At 42.9% G+C, this 16,637-nt stretch overlaps 1 protein-coding gene across 1 annotated transcript; it reads right to left on the bottom strand.

Annotated features, from left to right (window-relative positions):
* Positions 1-5,853: 5,853 nt before the first annotated feature.
* Positions 5,854-16,186, bottom strand: CDO1 (cysteine dioxygenase type 1). Its single transcript, XM_080574182.1, has 5 exons — positions 15,525-16,186; positions 13,691-13,768; positions 11,624-11,781; positions 8,848-9,017; positions 5,854-6,613 (listed from the first exon to the last, which is right to left on the bottom strand). The coding sequence occupies exons 1-5, from the start codon at positions 16,169-16,171 to the stop codon at positions 6,584-6,586; spliced, it is 1,083 nt and encodes a 360-aa protein (XP_080430308.1). The 5' UTR covers positions 16,172-16,186; the 3' UTR covers positions 5,854-6,583.
* Between the last annotated feature and the right edge of the window lie 451 nt (positions 16,187-16,637).

Here is a 16,637-nt window from a genome sequence, read left to right as displayed (position 1 = left end):
ATAGAAGTGCAAGACAATTTAGTTATAGACACTTTGTAAGAACATTTACTCTCATATTTTAGCTCTCCATGGAAGATGATAATATTTTAGACAGCAATAGAAATACAGACTAGCTAAGTGGATTGGAAACTAGCATGGGGTTTGCTACACTTATGCACAACTTTCTGCCCTGTATGACAGAAAGTCACCAACTTCACTGTGCCTCAGTTTGCTTTCTGTTGAAGGACTTAACATTACTCCCCTACCACAGTCTTGATACGGTAGGAATAAATAGTTTTAAGAGCTGAAATGCTGCAGCAGATTAGGCTACATAAGTAGCTTAAGCATAACTCAACTTGTCTGATATATCAGTCTAATTCACAAATACCTGGCATGTTATCTACCCATGGGAGGATGGCATTAGCAATACCACATTGCGTGTGAGATGGCAACAGTAATTTACTTTTATGTACCTCATGTACTTCATTAAGAACCTTGAGTACTTTTCCTGCTTGGTTTAAGAATGTTTATAATTACAGTATTGCACAGCTCTGCAAAATGCCCTAATGGCCATATTAACAGCGATACAAAGTTTGGGGAGTCTCCAGATAACTCAAGCTCGTTTTTCAAGTGCTTTGTGCCAACAGAGCAGAGGCCAGAATCCAGACTATAAACGTTAACACAAGGGTTTTATTTTTCCAAGATATCGGAACCCCAAAGTAGGTACTACAAATGAAAGTACCTCCTTAATCTGAGTTTATGCTGCAATGAAGCAATAAGGTAAAGTGCAAAAACAGAGAAGTGTGCTGTTTGCTTTAACTGATGCAATGAGGCAGGGAAAGGTTTTTCCTCTTACACATGTCTTTTGTCCAGAGACTCTGGCTCTGACTGCTCCTGGCCAACTTGAAGCATTGGGTGCTAAGGTTTTCCTTCAGCTGTAAGCGAGTGCCTTTTCTACTCATAAGTAACCAGTTTAGTGGGGGCCACAGTCTGAAGTCTCAGGTAATAAATTTAACTGGAGATAAACACTGACTCCCAGCAAGGGCTTAAAATAAGAACTATTGTCTCAGCTGACGTGAAGTGTTGTAAGTCAGCCGATGACAGCATTTCCATTCCAACTGACACTGAATAAAGATCTAGCCTGAAGAGCTGATAAAAGCCTTCCTCCAGCCTCTATGTTTAAACAAGGCTGTTTTGCACATTTCCCTTGAAGCAAGCTTTTCCAAACGCTGTTTTCTTCTCTAAGCATATGTTCAGTGAGTGTTCTTGCACCAGCAGCCCCAGGCCCCTTCAGAACCTTTGTCACCACGGAGAAGCAGACGTATGCCACGGGTCCCTGTGCGTCCCAGCAGGTTTTTCAGTGTTTCAGGGTAAGGGTCAAGCCATGGCTATTGTAACCATATGTCACCAGACTTCAGACGAACTTGGTCTTTGCAGTAGCAACAGACCTGCAGCACTTACTGAGCAGTTCTCTAATCTCCAGAGCTATTCCTGCTCCTCGGGGTTGCCTGTCCTCATGCTTAGGACACTGTGTCAGGGCCACCCTCCAAGTGAGTGATGGACAGGAGGTCCCCGCACTTTGCTCCAAGCTCTCACACTGCTGTTTTGCAACCCTCTTAAGTGCAAAGCCATGGACCTGCCTGCAGGCAGGTGCAGGGGAAGAGACGCTCTTCAGCGCCCTTATTTGATCAGAGAGCTGATGACAAACACATGATGAGTCCCAGGGGCATCTTTGTCCACTAGGGAGAGAGGAGGAGGTTTGTTTCTCCTGGCTTCTGCTCTCAGAGCTTCCCAAGACAGTGACATACAGAGAAAACCACTTTGCATTCACAAGGTGATTTAAAAAGCAAAGGGGGAAGGGGGAAACGTGTACTGGGGTCTGAATCTGAATACGGAATACTAAGCAGGAGCAGAGAACAGGCCGCTGTCTTTCAGAACAGATTTTTTCCTTTCTATTCAGGGAGCATGTCTTGATCGTGGTAGCTTTGTGTTTCATGGGGTGCTCAGGGACACTGGCAAGATCAGTGCCACACAGTCCTCTTACAGTGTTTTCTGATTATTATGAACTTAGGAAGCTTCATCCCCTAAGAAACAATTAGTTCACTTTTTAACCACTGTGTTTCTAAACATTTTTCACTACCTTTTGCTGCAGGTCAGCCAGCTAGATAAGTAAAGCTGGAAGAGCACAGTGCCCCTGAAGAAAAGAAAATTAAAACCAAGAGCAGGAGAGTGGGGCATGAAAACTCAACCAAAGCATAAGACAGTGACCGCCACAAACATTTTTAATTTTGTGGTTCAGAAAAGTATTTTTTTTTTACTATTAAAAAAATGTGCAAATAAAGTTAATTTTGACATCAGTGTCTTCCTCTGACCTCACAATGGGTCAGGATGGAAGAACACCTCAGATGTCAAGAAATTAGGCATTCAGAGAAAATAAACTGCTCATTTGTCTGTACAAAAGTTTTGCAGTGAATTGGAAGTAAAAGCAGAGAGGAAACAGCTCTGGAAGAGAAATAAATTGTTTTGGTATTTGTTAAAGACAAACAAAAGATACAAAAAAAACATTTTCTGTATTTGCATGCAAGAATGAGCACTTCACTTAGAAGGTTTTGCCTGTCTCTATTTTGAGGATTGTCCAACCCTGAAGAAGTAGACTGTAGTTCTAAGTACCAATAGGAGTCAAATATTTGGGACCTAATTATTGAATAAAGCTTCACACAGGGGGCAGAAGTAGCCTTGAAGGGCTGCACAATTCACTGATGGTGGCTTTGCTCCCATTACTGGTCAGAAGGGCTGGAGCTACTGCCTGTGCCTGGAATGTAAGACCCTCTAATGTTTTAAGGATGGCAAAGGTTTTTGTGAGGTATGTTGGCTGGAGCAGAATATTGGAAATGATTGGAATGATTGGACAGTACTGAGCTTCAAATCTACTCTTTGCAAAGAGTCACTGTAGGCACACCACCTCTTTTAACCTTGGAAGGGCTGTATCCTTGCAACATAGCTTTCTCTTTAGTGTCACAGGGGTGTGAATAATAACTATAAAGATTAGGTAGCGAATAGCACATCTTGTATCTTTGTGGCTTAGGAAAAACTTTGTAATGGAAGCAGAGCTACATGCAGGGTGGATTTTGATTCCTCTGTGTTCTTCTCTGTGTTGAGAAAGGAAGAAGAGGAATAAAGTCAAGATACTTAGACAAGTGTCATCTAGGCTTAAATAAAAAAAAACCAGCACCAATTTGTTTAAGATTTTGTAGTGAGTTAGAATGAAAGCAACTCTAGTCTCAATTATCCATGAATTGAGAAACCATGTTTACAGGGCAGGGGACCCACTCCTGCAACAATTCCTGTTAGAGGCTTCCACACTCCCACACCTCAGCATAGGAAGAGAAAAAGCTGCTCGCTTGCTGGTTACACGTAGGTGGAAACCCCCACATCATACTTGATGAGCTTGTTTGGACCTCATCAGCCGCAGCCACACAGACCAGGACGTCATTTCCATTCCCAGAGGAGTCCCTGTTGCCAGCCTTTCCCTTGCATAAGCAGGCATTCTTAGCTACAGAGTCTCCCCAAGTACAACAAGTCTTTGATAAACCACTCCTCTTCTTGCAAAATTTCTAATAATGACTCTCCAAAACAACAACAACAATGACGACAAAATCACCAAACCCTTGGAATTGGCTGAATTCATGTAAATACCGCTCTCCACTCCTGGCATTACTTGACCTCCCTACATCTTTCTGTTGAAGCTCCTTCACTGGGTTCTCAGTTAGCTCACCAAACCACACTCAGACTGACTTCCTCCTGCTTTTGCCAGCCTAAATGATTTAGTAGTATTAATAGTTTAGAGCAGTGTTTCTCACCACTTAGCAATCTTAGCAGCAACCCAGGAAAATGTTGAACTAGCTCTCTTTAATTCAGTAACCCTACTCTATAGCTCCTACCCAGCTGAAAGCATATGAAACACTACACGTCTGTTCGTTGCCCAGTGAAAGCTAATTGTCAACCCACAGCATGTTGCTACCTCATCAGTTAGCCAGTTAGTGCTGGTCTGAAGCTCAAGTATTTTCACAGGCTAGAAGGTTTAACACATTGGCTGTTCATCCATAATAATGTGCAAATACTATTTTGCTATTACTGGTTTCTATGTTTTAAGCCAGTATAGGTTATGCGAACACATTTGTGCAAGTGAAAATGTGACTCTCCTCATTATATTGCATGACATGTATTGATTCAGTATTGCTCTCAGTAACTGTTAATTTGTGTCATTCAGAGCACAAGATACATAGTGCTTAGGGTTTAGCAAAAAGGCAGCTGTGGTGTGTGTTCTATGGACTCTGAAGCAAATTTATGATTTCTCTTGAGGTTTCTTGCATTAATGCCCCTTACGTTGGATATGCAACCGCCTTGTTTATTAATATGGCAGGCATAAGTACCTGGCTAGTACTGTATTCTGAAACACTGGAATTCCTGTAGTGTTTTGTGCAATGCCCAATTTACCATGGGTAAACAGTGCTTGAGCCAACCTGTGTAAAGGGTTTCCATCTATTCTGCTTACATTTCCTCTGGCTAACTTGTTAGGTATGTGTGTGGCTAGCTGGAGTACTGTATGAGTTTCTGTATTGTTGATCTCAGTACAGCTAGCTGCTGCCCTCACTGCTGCTCCGCTTTTTGGCTGTCTCTCTGAACTTCCCATTTCCCTTGGCTCGAGTGACCTGTGCTCTATGAGCTGTTGGGTTTGCCCTTTAATTTTACCTAGTATGCAAAAGCATGGTGCTCCAAACCTAACCGGACACAGCCAGGAGCCACCTGCTCTAGGTGACCCTGCATGAGCAGGGCGGCTGTTCGACTCAGCCTCCACCGGTGCCTGCAAGCATCACTTGTTTCTGATACTGTGACATCCTCACAACAACCTGAATGGTGCCAAATTAAAAAGCTCAAGCCTAACATCTGGCTTGACAAGATTTTCCAGGAATTGGTGCATAGCGAATGAGAAAAAACATGCTAAATTCTAGGGCATGCCAGAGCCCAGAAAAAATCACAGTAGATTATGTTCATGGTGTCAGTGCTCTTAATGTTGCTTCCAGTTTGGGGCCACATGTCCCCTTGATCCCCTCTTCGGCATAGCCTCCAGGTTCACCTCATGCAGACAATACCTACTGACTACTGATGATTCCCCCTGTTCTTTTGCCTTTAGGTTCAGTTTTTCTTTCATTTCTCTTCCTCTTTTCCTTCAATACGCTTTCTCTCCCCTGGCAAAGCACCTATAGCTTTCCCATGGGCTCTCAGAATACCTGCAGCTCAGAGTCATAGCTTCATTTAAACACTATGACACTGCTTAAACATTGTTTGAAAAGTTGAAGGAGCCTCTCTGAAAACAGGGTCTCATCAAGCAAATAGTATTTGCTGGGCTGGTCAAGATGGAAGGAAATATGTGACTCATTTAAAAAGGGTAATGTTAGAACTTATATTGCTTATCAAAAAATAAGCAGTTACCTAAGAGACTAACAGACTTTCTACAGATTCTTTGTCTTATGTACTAGTTGCATTAAGCGAACAGGACACCCTCAGTAAGGGTGATTTCACTTATTTTCATGCATTTAATTAGAATTAACTTTTTTTTTTTTTTTGAGGTGGTGCTTTCCTTTAACTAAAACTTGAGGATAAAACAAAGCATCAGTGAACTCAATGGCAAAAATCCCACTAACTTAATTGGGATCAGGACTCTCTGAATGTTTGAAATACTTTTGACTTTCTAAAGCCTTTTCTGAAAGCTTATTGCTTGGAAAAGACTTTGATGTTCATGACCAATGTGAATATTAGTAAAGTGTGATGAATATCTTAGTTACCAAGAAAAAAAGGCTGCAAACTTTGAAATTTATGCACAAATCCAGTTTTATTTCAGTTACCTGAAAGGACTTCAGTAGCTATACAGAACACTTTGGAAACTGGACATTAGATGCATTGTTTGATTAGTATCATTAAAATCCCAAATTTCTGCCCAATCAGTTTTGAAAACCATTGTACATGAAGCATTTTGCTGCTCCTATTTAAAACAAGATCTGACAAATGAAATTGTAAAAAAAAAAAAAAAGTAAAAAATGCACAAAACCAACAAAATGGCCTACAGCATTAAAATCTAGAAGAAAATAACAAAAATCTGCTGTTAGTTGTATCTAGTGTGCTACTCATAGGTACAAGTGACTGGAAGCTTAGAAGTTTATGTGTTTATTAAGTACACTGAGAGCATACTTACATGTAGGCCTATTAAGTAGTGTCAGATATTTAAAAAACTTATTTCTGATATTCTCAGTGTGGTTTCAGAAGTGAAATTAAAAGGACGCTAGAATCAGAAAACAAACTACTTAATTCTGACTTGGCAGTAGCCTAAGGAAAGGCATCTAACCTCTGAAGTAGTTGACAGCACTAGTTAGCCTAGTGCCCATGATCACCATTCACTCAGGGAACGGGGTTTGCTGGAAGCTGCCCTAGTGTAGGTCTATGTACAAGGTATAGAAATAGAGATGGCTGCCGGCCTGAGCCATGCAAGTCTTCTGTCCCCAGTTCAACATTCAGCAGGTCTTGTGCAAACATGTGCTGGTGCTTCTCAGTTGTTCTCCTGCGGCACTGCCGTTGCCTGCAAGGGAAGAGGAAAGGTTGCTGCTTTAAGAAAAGAAGCAGAGACCATGCTTTATGTGCTCTGCATGGGCTTTATCATCAGGGTAGCTCAGCACCTTTCAAGATCATGACCATGAGACAGCTGAGGAGAGCATCCTCCTTCTGGCTGCCTTTTCTCCCCGAGGTCACATTGGTCTGACTGAAACTGCAAGTCCAGTGAGGAAGGCAGGCTGCAGCAAGAAACCTCTTTCCCCAGTATAATCTCTGGTAGAAAGAACTTCTGATTTGCTATGGCACCCATGGCAAAACCAGCTTTTCCTCAGTGAGCTTTTGTGTAAGTATTCTTATGGTTTGTACCTGGACTGTGCAAACAGTCACTTCCACGGACAAGGCCTTGGTAGCATACCTACTTATTATTTTAATTATTAGGCCTGCCTAATTTATTTAAGTCTTTACTGCAGAACTAGTTAATTAAGACTTCAGTGTGGCCAGAAACCACTAGGGATTTACCTGAGTGTTTTTCTTGCAGAAAAACATAAGGCAAATATGAAGCACTTTATGTGCTTTGGTTAGGCAGATATTTTCACTAGTAAAAGATATGCACATGTGCTTCACATTACTCTCTGTGCATTTTTAACTTATAGCTCCCTGCTTTTGTATGTACTTTTGAGATCTGGTAAGCAGAATAAAGCCTGAGTTTCCAGCGAGCTTTCCAGAAACCCTCACCCAGACCAGAAGGTTTTTGTAGCCTGAAGTCATTTCAGACAGCTGGATGGCCCAGGCCAGCCACCGCTTTTCCTCTCACTGGAATTCCATTTACAGGAATTCATGAAAGAGATCCAGTGATTAAGATTTACCTCTGTCCTGTAAGCCAGATCCAATTTCCCGCAAAAGGTACCAACATTGCCAGTTGGTTACAGATCAAGAGTATAAAAACCATCCAAGTCAAAATATCTAGTTTCACTTGTTATGTTACATTTTTCATATTCAATAAGAACTTAAAATTAAAAGGAAGCAAGCAAATACTGCATTCTCATGTGAATTTTGTTAAACAGTTTTCCACATTCATTTTCCTTTAGAATCTGAATTACAAATTTGAGTTTACTTTCTCAAAGAGCTTTCAAACTTGGGAAGGTTAAAGTTTGTTTCAGCTGTTCGGTAAGGTAATCATTTAATGTGACAAGCTTCAAAGAAATAATTACATTGTCCTGTCAATTATATAAAACTTTAACAGAATCTTACTAAAGGCCCACTCCATGAAACTCTTGAGTACTGAATTTCTGGCTTCAGTGAAAGGTGAAAGTGTTCTGTACATAAGAAAAAACAGTCTTTGAAACTCTGGATGGCTGACCAACAATAATTTATCTTTTCACCCCTCATTAGTAGTTTAGTTTCCCGATGCATGGAAGAGTACTAGAAAGAACCCTATTATACTCTCCCAGATATCCTAGCTTGGTACCTACCCCAAAGCTGATTTTAAGATTTTTGTTCTATCTAAGTAGAATCTTGTGCTGTTGCTCAAGAATGCAGACAACAACCAGCCTGCTCTCTTTAAAAGCATATCTTTCCATTTCAAAGGTTCAATTTTAAGGAATCATGTTAAATTTATTAAAAATTGCTTCCGTTCACAGTAAGTTATGAGATTTAAAAAAAAGGACTTGAAACTTGATGCTTTTTGGCAGAACAGTTTAGGCAGGAAATGTTACACATGACTTAAATTGGCTAAAACAATCTGTCTGCTTCACTGTTTTCCATTGACTAGGTTGTATTTACCATCATCTGCTGTCTGAACACACTCAACTAACGGCCAGATTCTCATTTCTCAGCACAGAACTGATCTGCTGATCAAGGAAAGGTAGGCTATTCCAACCCTCACACAACCTGACTGAGTCCACAGGCAAGGAAAAAGGGGATAGTAGGCAGAGCAGCCAAATCCAGTGTCCTCATACATGGTAAGTCTTCAGCCTCAGTTTTCCCATTTATAAAACACATGGCTGCATTATTGTCCTTTCTCATGAAGCAGAGTACTGCATACCAGGGAAGTGGTAACAGACAAATTGAGTAGTATTTGGAAACGGGCTTCATGCTGATGCCAGACCTGGATGCCCCAGGAACTCCTGCCTGTTGCAGGCAGCTTTCCCAGAGCCACCGCTCTGATAAACGGAGACAGGAGTGCAGCCCCTCGGCCCCATCCGCACATGTGGCAGCATTCAGAGTCAAGGGCTGGAAGACTGGGTGTCATCTCCTACTTACACAGAGAGTCCTTTCTCCAAACTGGCTGTAGAAGGTCATCTTAACTTTGTGCTTGTGTCCAGTCCTCTGGTCAAAGGTGTTGCAGCTGTCGAAGGGCGGGCTGTACAAATGCAGGCTGACGGCAGACTCTGTGTGGCTTATGTTCTCCACACGGTGCAGGCCAATGGAGTCTACACAAGAGAGGGCATGAAACAAGAAGTTGCATTAACAGGAAGATTTAATGAGATCTCAAATACCTGGAAAAAATGCCATTCAGACTTAAACTCGTGAGCCAGCCAGTTAGGCATACCTGCACTTTTATGGGCATTGCATAACTCAGTACAAGGAATTTGGATGCTGGTCTTCATCACAGGTTCCTAAATACTTCAGATTACTGTACTGCCTTCTGCACCTCCTACCACACTGGATTATCTGCTACAGGTTAAAGGCCAACAGAAATCCAGAGAAGCCTAAGGAAGACCATACTATCAGTTATTTTCAAGCTATCATTTCCAAAGAAGCTTGAGGTTATTTACTTTCCTAGGAGATACCATTGTTCTAGGTGCTCTAGAAGCAGGGAGATTTGAGTTTCTAAAAAATATTGCAAGAAATTTTACAGGGGAGAAGTTTTTTTATTGTTAATCATTTTAACAATATTCATTTAACAAATATTGTTAAATTAAGTACAGTAACAAGGATATCAGGCATGGTAACAGACAGCTACTTGTATTTGGGGCATGGACTTAAGGGGAAAGATGTAGTTGTCTTCTGTTGCTGGCATCTGTTTACTAATTAATCTTTCCAATGTATTAGTTTAGAGAACAGTCTTCTCATTTGTCTGATCTTTTGACTAAGGTGACAAATTACTACTGACTGGCAAACTTCCAACTTTAGCTGACTAGCAAGCACAATTGAACTTGTAATAAAATACGGCACTGTCTATTGTGTGGCTATCAATGAAGTAATGGTGTTTGCTGGGACATTGGAGTAGAAATCAAACTGTTAGTTGAAAATGTAAGGTATGAAGAATCATATCCATGCAACAAACCATTTCTGTTCTACACTAGAGTTTTTGAGTTACTTAGAGACCTTGAATTTAAATTTATGACCCTGCTGTAAAAACAGCTCAGGCCTTTGTACTTGCACTAGTATGTTATATAATACCTAGACTCATATTGTGCAATGTAGGCATGATACTCTGAGAATCATAAGCACACTCTTAATTCTGATACATTTCAAGTGTAAGCCCCAAGTATCGTTAATATAGTTTATCTAAATAGAGGATGTGGTAGAAGGAAGTCCTAATTCTATGCTCACGCAATGGGAGACCCAAATAAACTCATCTGAATGGGTTTTAACCTTAAAAGTAAAGTAACCAAGAAGCACACGACAGAAACAAAGGTCACTGTTGAAGTAGTTAAGGCAATTAACATACCATCAGTATTTTTCTTCTACTTGTTTTACTTTTTTTTTTTAAACCCACCTATCAATTAGGAAACATGGCAGAGATCCAAACTGCCTCAGAGAATTAGATAGTAAATTTGTTTTAAGTAACTGAGAAAGTTTGGATAAGATGAACATAGGCTTGCATGGGAAAGAACCACACAGTGAGGAAAACCTAAATGATTGTAAGAACCCCTTGGTTCATCTATAAATACAAACCCCTGGTTGGTAAGAACCAGGTGTGGGAGTACCACGTCTATCAGCAGACATGACAAGCTCCTTTTTGCATTTCCTGTCCCATGTTTGTCTTTTTTTTTTTTTCTTTTCCAGTTAATGTGGTATATCTTCGACAAAGGGCTGCAGACTACTACTCAGACTTCCTCCACACCATCACTCTGGCTTAATCCGTTACCCGACATGAAGCTCCCTTGGGGAGTTCCAGGGCTCAGCCCCACAACATATGTGCTTCATTTTTTAAGTCATCGTGTAAAAGGCAGATGGTCCCTTTCTCCAGCACTTTGCCATTGTTCTGCAGTACTCATTACTCTTCAACATGATATATAATGTCTTGCATAGGATCAGAATGTTATGCCCAGCTGGCAACTTCCAGATGGCCTCCAGAAGAGCACAACATGGTGATAACTAAGAATATGCATAATGGGACGGCTCTAGGTACCTAGGCAACCTTACTGGTAGAGATTTAGCTGTCTCTCAGCATCTGTGGGATGAGGCATTTGCTTTGTAGATTGAAATGCTCAAGTGTATCCATTTTTGCTGACACTGCACTTCAGCACTATAGTCTGCTGTTGATTTGGACAAAACTAACACAGAGCATCAGGGCCTTTGCTTGTTCTGTTTATTTCATGGACAGCTAATTGTATTTTTTTTTCCCTAGGATTTCCACAACTGTCCAAAAGGATGATTTCTTTGGGAAAAAAAAAATAAAAAAGCAGCAATTAAACTATTAAAAGTTTGATTCCCTTATTTCTCACTAAATACTATTTAAGCTATAAGTTTACTAGCAATTTCAAATAGTTATTTGCAGCACAGTGCTGAAGGCTGGTTGGTGTAAAGGAGCTATCTGGAATGTTTAAGTATTGAGCAATTGTTGCAATGTCTCATGAGTGAGTTAATGGACTTTCTTGTTGTTTGTTTTACTGAACATAAATGTGGGGTTTGTGCAGAATCTAAAGAGATTCTTCAACAACATTCTTCAACCCATTCTTCAACAACAGTGCAAAACACCATTAGTAAGATACTGTTAGAGGTAGGAGATTATTTGGAGAGCGTACAAACACTTAGGAGTAAGACACAAGGATGGGTAGCTGTCAAGCAAACTATTAGAAGAGCTTACCATTAATATAGGCACATTGATTTTCTCTCAAAACTCGCTCTGATTTCTTAGTCATTTCACCATTCCCTTTTTTCTCAGGCCATTCAAACAGAGTCTCCTTTAGATTTCCCTGGAGGATCTTCATAAAGCAGTGTGAATCAGTGTGATCATGGATGCTGCTATATATGCGAAAAGAATAACCAAACTCAGTATGATATGCATATCTAATTTAAGTACAGCAAACAGAACAGATGGCATACCATACAGTATCTGGATGTAGCCCTAGAATGATAAGCTATTGCATATGGGTCATGCACAAAAGTCTTAGGAAAAAAAAACAACAAAGCAGTCAGAGTGACTATGATAGGCCTACTTTAAAATGCTACATTAGAAACATATCAGGATAAGCTTACATACAGCAGAACTTTGGGAAAGTCAGATTTTGATCAACTTTGGACCTTACCAGAGAAAAATGCAAAGAAAGCCTGGAGGAGGACATAAAAAACTCTTCAGAACACTAATTCTTGTGGTCCAAGAAACAAAATGATGCTCTCTGCAGTGACCACAGGCAGAGGCCAGTATAATCTTGCAAATATATCTGGTATTTCCAGAGCTACCATATCCCCCCCCCCCCCCCCCAAAATATAAGAGAAATCAATTACTTCCAATTAATTTCTATGGACTCTTTACTGGTGGGATACACAGGCATTTGCTGAATACAGAAAATGCTGTACCTCTGACTCTAACTACAACCATCTATAAATACAACTCCACTGCAGTGGCAAAACATGAACAAACAGCAGGATCTATCATGATCTGTATGTTTCTTTTATCTATCTCCTTGCTCAGAGGTATGCTTTAATTGCTACATTTAGAGACATATTGGGTAGATACTTGGCTGGGTTTTGGCTTTATTTTTATTTTTTTTAAATAGAAGACTGACTGTTAGAGCAGTCAATAGGATTAAGACAAAGGGAGAGCTCTCTACTCATTGGGGTTGTGGAGGAGAGGGGAATTTGGCCCTCCCTTTGGTACAGTGCTAACAAGTTTCAGTCAAAAACTTGGTACTTGTACATTACTGTTTTCAATAAACAAATGTCAGAGTTTTCCTGTAAAACAAGATGCCAAGAGAGCAGAGCTTGCTTCAGGCATAGAACAGTTCACAAATGCCACGTTGTCATGGTCCTTCTACAAGCCATGAGAACAATCTGATCCTACCCGTGTAGGAAGCAAAAAACAGCTTGTGGTCTCAGTCTAGCTCTAGCGAATACTCATCCAACTCAAACATAGTTTGACATAAATTACAGTCTTTGTGGGAATAGCCCGGAAGGAATAGAGGTGGTGGGCTTGGTTCCTACATCTCTCTGGGTATAACTTCATGGCATTCCCTAGAGAACACCGTAAATGTTCAGTATGCGCGCTCGATTAAAACAAACAATAAAACACCCCAGCAGCTCCTTAGGGTTTCTATTTATATCCAAGGACAATCAGACAAAATCTGCAAGTTTTCTTACTCCATATTGTGCAGTCCAGGGTATGGTGTCCAGGGTATGGGCTACACGCACAGCTCTGGAGGCCACACCAGCAGTATGGTCCACTTTGAGGGAGGAGGTGGGATGCCTGAACCTAGAACCACAGTTCTAACCCCAACCTAGTTTTATTGTCATGTCACAGAGGCTGTATTTAAACATGAGAGAATGAAGACTGTTTAAACTGGACCAAGTCCTACTTCCACAACAAAGTGAGGAACTCTGAGAACCATCAGGGTCTGACTAACCTGCCCTGCCCAGAGGACCCACTGCGTCTCTGGGATTAAAAATTTCCTCCAACAGAAGGAGCGCATGATTTGGCCAGAGCATTTTTTAAGTGCTCTAAAAATGACCCTGAGAGACAATATTGCCAAAAGAAATACACCAAGTATTCACGTCTGCTATACCAAAGGAACAACTAGGAGTTCTGCACTGCTTAGTTTCCAGACATTTTCTAATAGCTCAGGTAGAGATGATTATTCTTCCTCTTCTTACATGACAGTGAAAGATACGGTAGCTTTATATCTGTTTGCTAAAACCATAATCTTTGGATACAAACCTGCCATGCCCTTCACCCCAGCACAAGATCATCAAGTTGAACTTTCCATTTCCATTGTCCACAAGATTTCTTGTATACCTGAAATACAAAGTGTTTGCTTTTTACTGTACTGATATGCCTATAAAAGACAAAACTATATAAACATTGTTGTGAAGGAAGGTTGTGACATATAAACATCTTTTTTCCCCCTTTCTCTTGAAAGCCAAGTTTTTCTTGGAAAAAGTGAAATTGGACTTCTAAACTGTTGTTGTGAAAGTACTTTTTCTGGGAAGAAAAAAGTTGGACATAGTTAATATTTGACAGTCTTATTGCAATTGAATTACATAAATGATCAGAGTTTGGGAACTGCGAGTCCAAGCTTAGAGTGGTAGACAGGATCAAATCAAAATAGTTATTGAATGAAGTCACTCCAGCAGCTGGCTTATAATTAGAAACAGAGGACTGCAGTGAAAAAAAAAAAAAAAAAAAAGAAAAATACATAGTTACATTCTTCTATAGCTCTTTTTTGGATATTCTTGGCTTTCTTTGTGTAACACAGCACTCATTTGTACTAGGTCAAAAAAGAAAAGATGTCAGGCTTTCCATACATGGTACTCCTACTCTTTCCCTAAAAGTGCTACACCTTGTACTGTAGCCGTCTTGTGTGGATAAAATACCTGTGGTGAAATTTCTGCCGGCATCTGCTTCTAAACAAAGTGTATCATAGCAGGTTTTCTTAAAAAGATTACGCCTTCTAGAGGCTTTTCAGGCTTTGCTCCTGTGGCTCGAAAACATTTTGTGTTAACAGCCACCTCTTAGGTTTGGTTCCTTGTGCCCCCTGAAAGCCTCTCCCGATCTGTTGCTTGCCTCACTGTTGAGAAGCTCCCTGGAAAAGGGCCTGGGCTTTTGCTCTAAGCGTTGCTCTCCATACTGGGGCTGTAATAACAATGAATCACAGAGTCATTTTGGTTGGAAAAGACCTCTAAGTTCAACCTTTGACCTAGCACTGCCTACCAAACCGGGGCTTGGGCTTCTGGCTGCTAGGGTGCAAATAACCCACCAGGACCTCCTGCTTTTGCTTTAGCTTTAGTCATGATTATTAGTGCTTACTTTGCCAAGCAAGTCAAATATTTAAGCCCATGCAGGACACCTCGTTCTTGTCTAAAAGATGCAAGCACAGGCACATAGAAAGCGCACTGATGCCAACTGATTTTTTTTGTTTTTAAATTAGTTTTCTCATAAGACTGTAATCAATAGGATGCTTGCAGCAAAGTAGGTTTGTACCTATACACTGCCTCTTGCTGCATCCACAGTCTGTCTGCAGATGTATTTCTTGCATGCTGTCAGAACATAAGCAATCAATGCTGGCACTTGACCCAACTTCTCAAACGCTGTTATTTCAGCACAGCAGGTCTGGCCGGCCAACACCAAGGCTGCCGTGCATACTTCCAATGTTACCACACATTTCCCCCCCTCCTCCTCTACTTCGTTTCCTACTCCCTGCCACAATTTCGCCATCGGATTCCAACGGAGTAAACCCAGCGAAGGGCGGCCAGGAGAGCCGAAGCAGAAGGATGATGCTCGTAGGATAGCGGGGTCGGAACAGGCTTCTCCTGTCCCGGAGGAGCCTGCCGGCCACCTCGCCTTAACACCGGGGCGCCGGGCTGGGGGCGCAGCGGGAGCGCCCCGGAGCCTCGGCGGGGAAGCGCCGCCAAGCTCCCGCCCGGGCTCCCCCGGCCGCGGCTCCGCTCGGGGCCGCCTCCCCCCGATCGCCACCGCCTCGTGGGGCCGGGGGCCGCCCCCCTCGGCTGCCCTGTGCCCGTGCCCGTGCCCGGGCGGCGGATCGGCTCCGTACCGGTACTGGTCGAACTTGGCGTACTGCAGCCACTCCTCGGGGTTGCTCTCGTACGACTCCATCAGCGCCTGCACCTCCTCCACGCTGACTTTGTCCTCGGCGAAAAGCCGGTGCAGGATGCGCACCAGCTCCTCCAGGCTCCGCGCCTTCCACATCTCCGTCTGCACCGGCTGCTCCATCGCCGGCTGCCACCCCACCACACCCCCGGCCGGCCCCCGCCGCCCGCCTTTATGCGCCGGGAGGCACGGCGGGAGCCACCACCGCCCTGCCGGGCGGGCGGGACCGCGGACGGCCGTGCCCAGCCCTCGGCGGGGACCGCGACCGACCGGACGGCCGCTGGGCCTCGCCGCCGGCCCGCCGGGGGCAGCGTGTGGTGCCGGGCAGCAGGCCGCGGCGGGATCCCCGGCTGGGCGGCGGGGGAGGCTGCCGTGAGGCGGCCTGGTCCTCACGGGCCCGCTGGGGGCGAGGCGGGGCGGGTCGGGAGGACAGCCAGCCCGGCGCCCCTGATCCCAACACCCGCTGTGGAGAGAGTGGCCTTCAGGCCAGGTGCCCTGGTCACCCGTCAGGATGTTGTTAGGGTCTCTCGTACTCATGAGTTTGGGCCACCGAATTCGCTGTATGCCGTAGAACTGGCTGTAAAACACCATTCTTTTCACTCAAAAAACACCCCAAACCCAACATTCTTTTTGCTCCCTTCTCCCTCCCAAAAAAAGACTTCAGCTACTCAGGCCTGCCTGATGGTTGTGAGGCCATAAGCAGGCAGATCAGCTTTGTGAACCTGCAGTAGCTTTAAAGGTGTTCACAGTACTTGCACATGTCCTTAGAATCACAGAATCATTAAGGTTGGAAAAGACCTCCAATAGCATCTGGTCCAACCATCCCCCAAACACCAGTATCACCCTGTAAACCATGTCCCTAAGCACCACATCCAACCTTCCCTTGAACACCCCCAGGGATGGTGACTACACCACCTCCCTGGGCAGATCAATGTTGTGAACCTGGAGTAGCTCTGAGCTTTAAAGCTGTTCACAGTAATTGCACGTGTCCTTAGAGTCGTAGACTCATAGAATAATAAAGGTTAGAAAAGACCTTCAAGATCATCTGGTCCAACCA

Source organism: Anser brachyrhynchus, assembly GCF_964034855.1.
Source record: "Anser brachyrhynchus genome assembly, chromosome: Z".
NCBI classification, from domain to species: Eukaryota; Metazoa; Chordata; class Aves; order Anseriformes; family Anatidae; genus Anser; species Anser brachyrhynchus.
The sequence above is the reverse complement of the archived record's forward strand: the minus strand, read 5'-3'. Positions and strand labels throughout refer to the sequence as shown.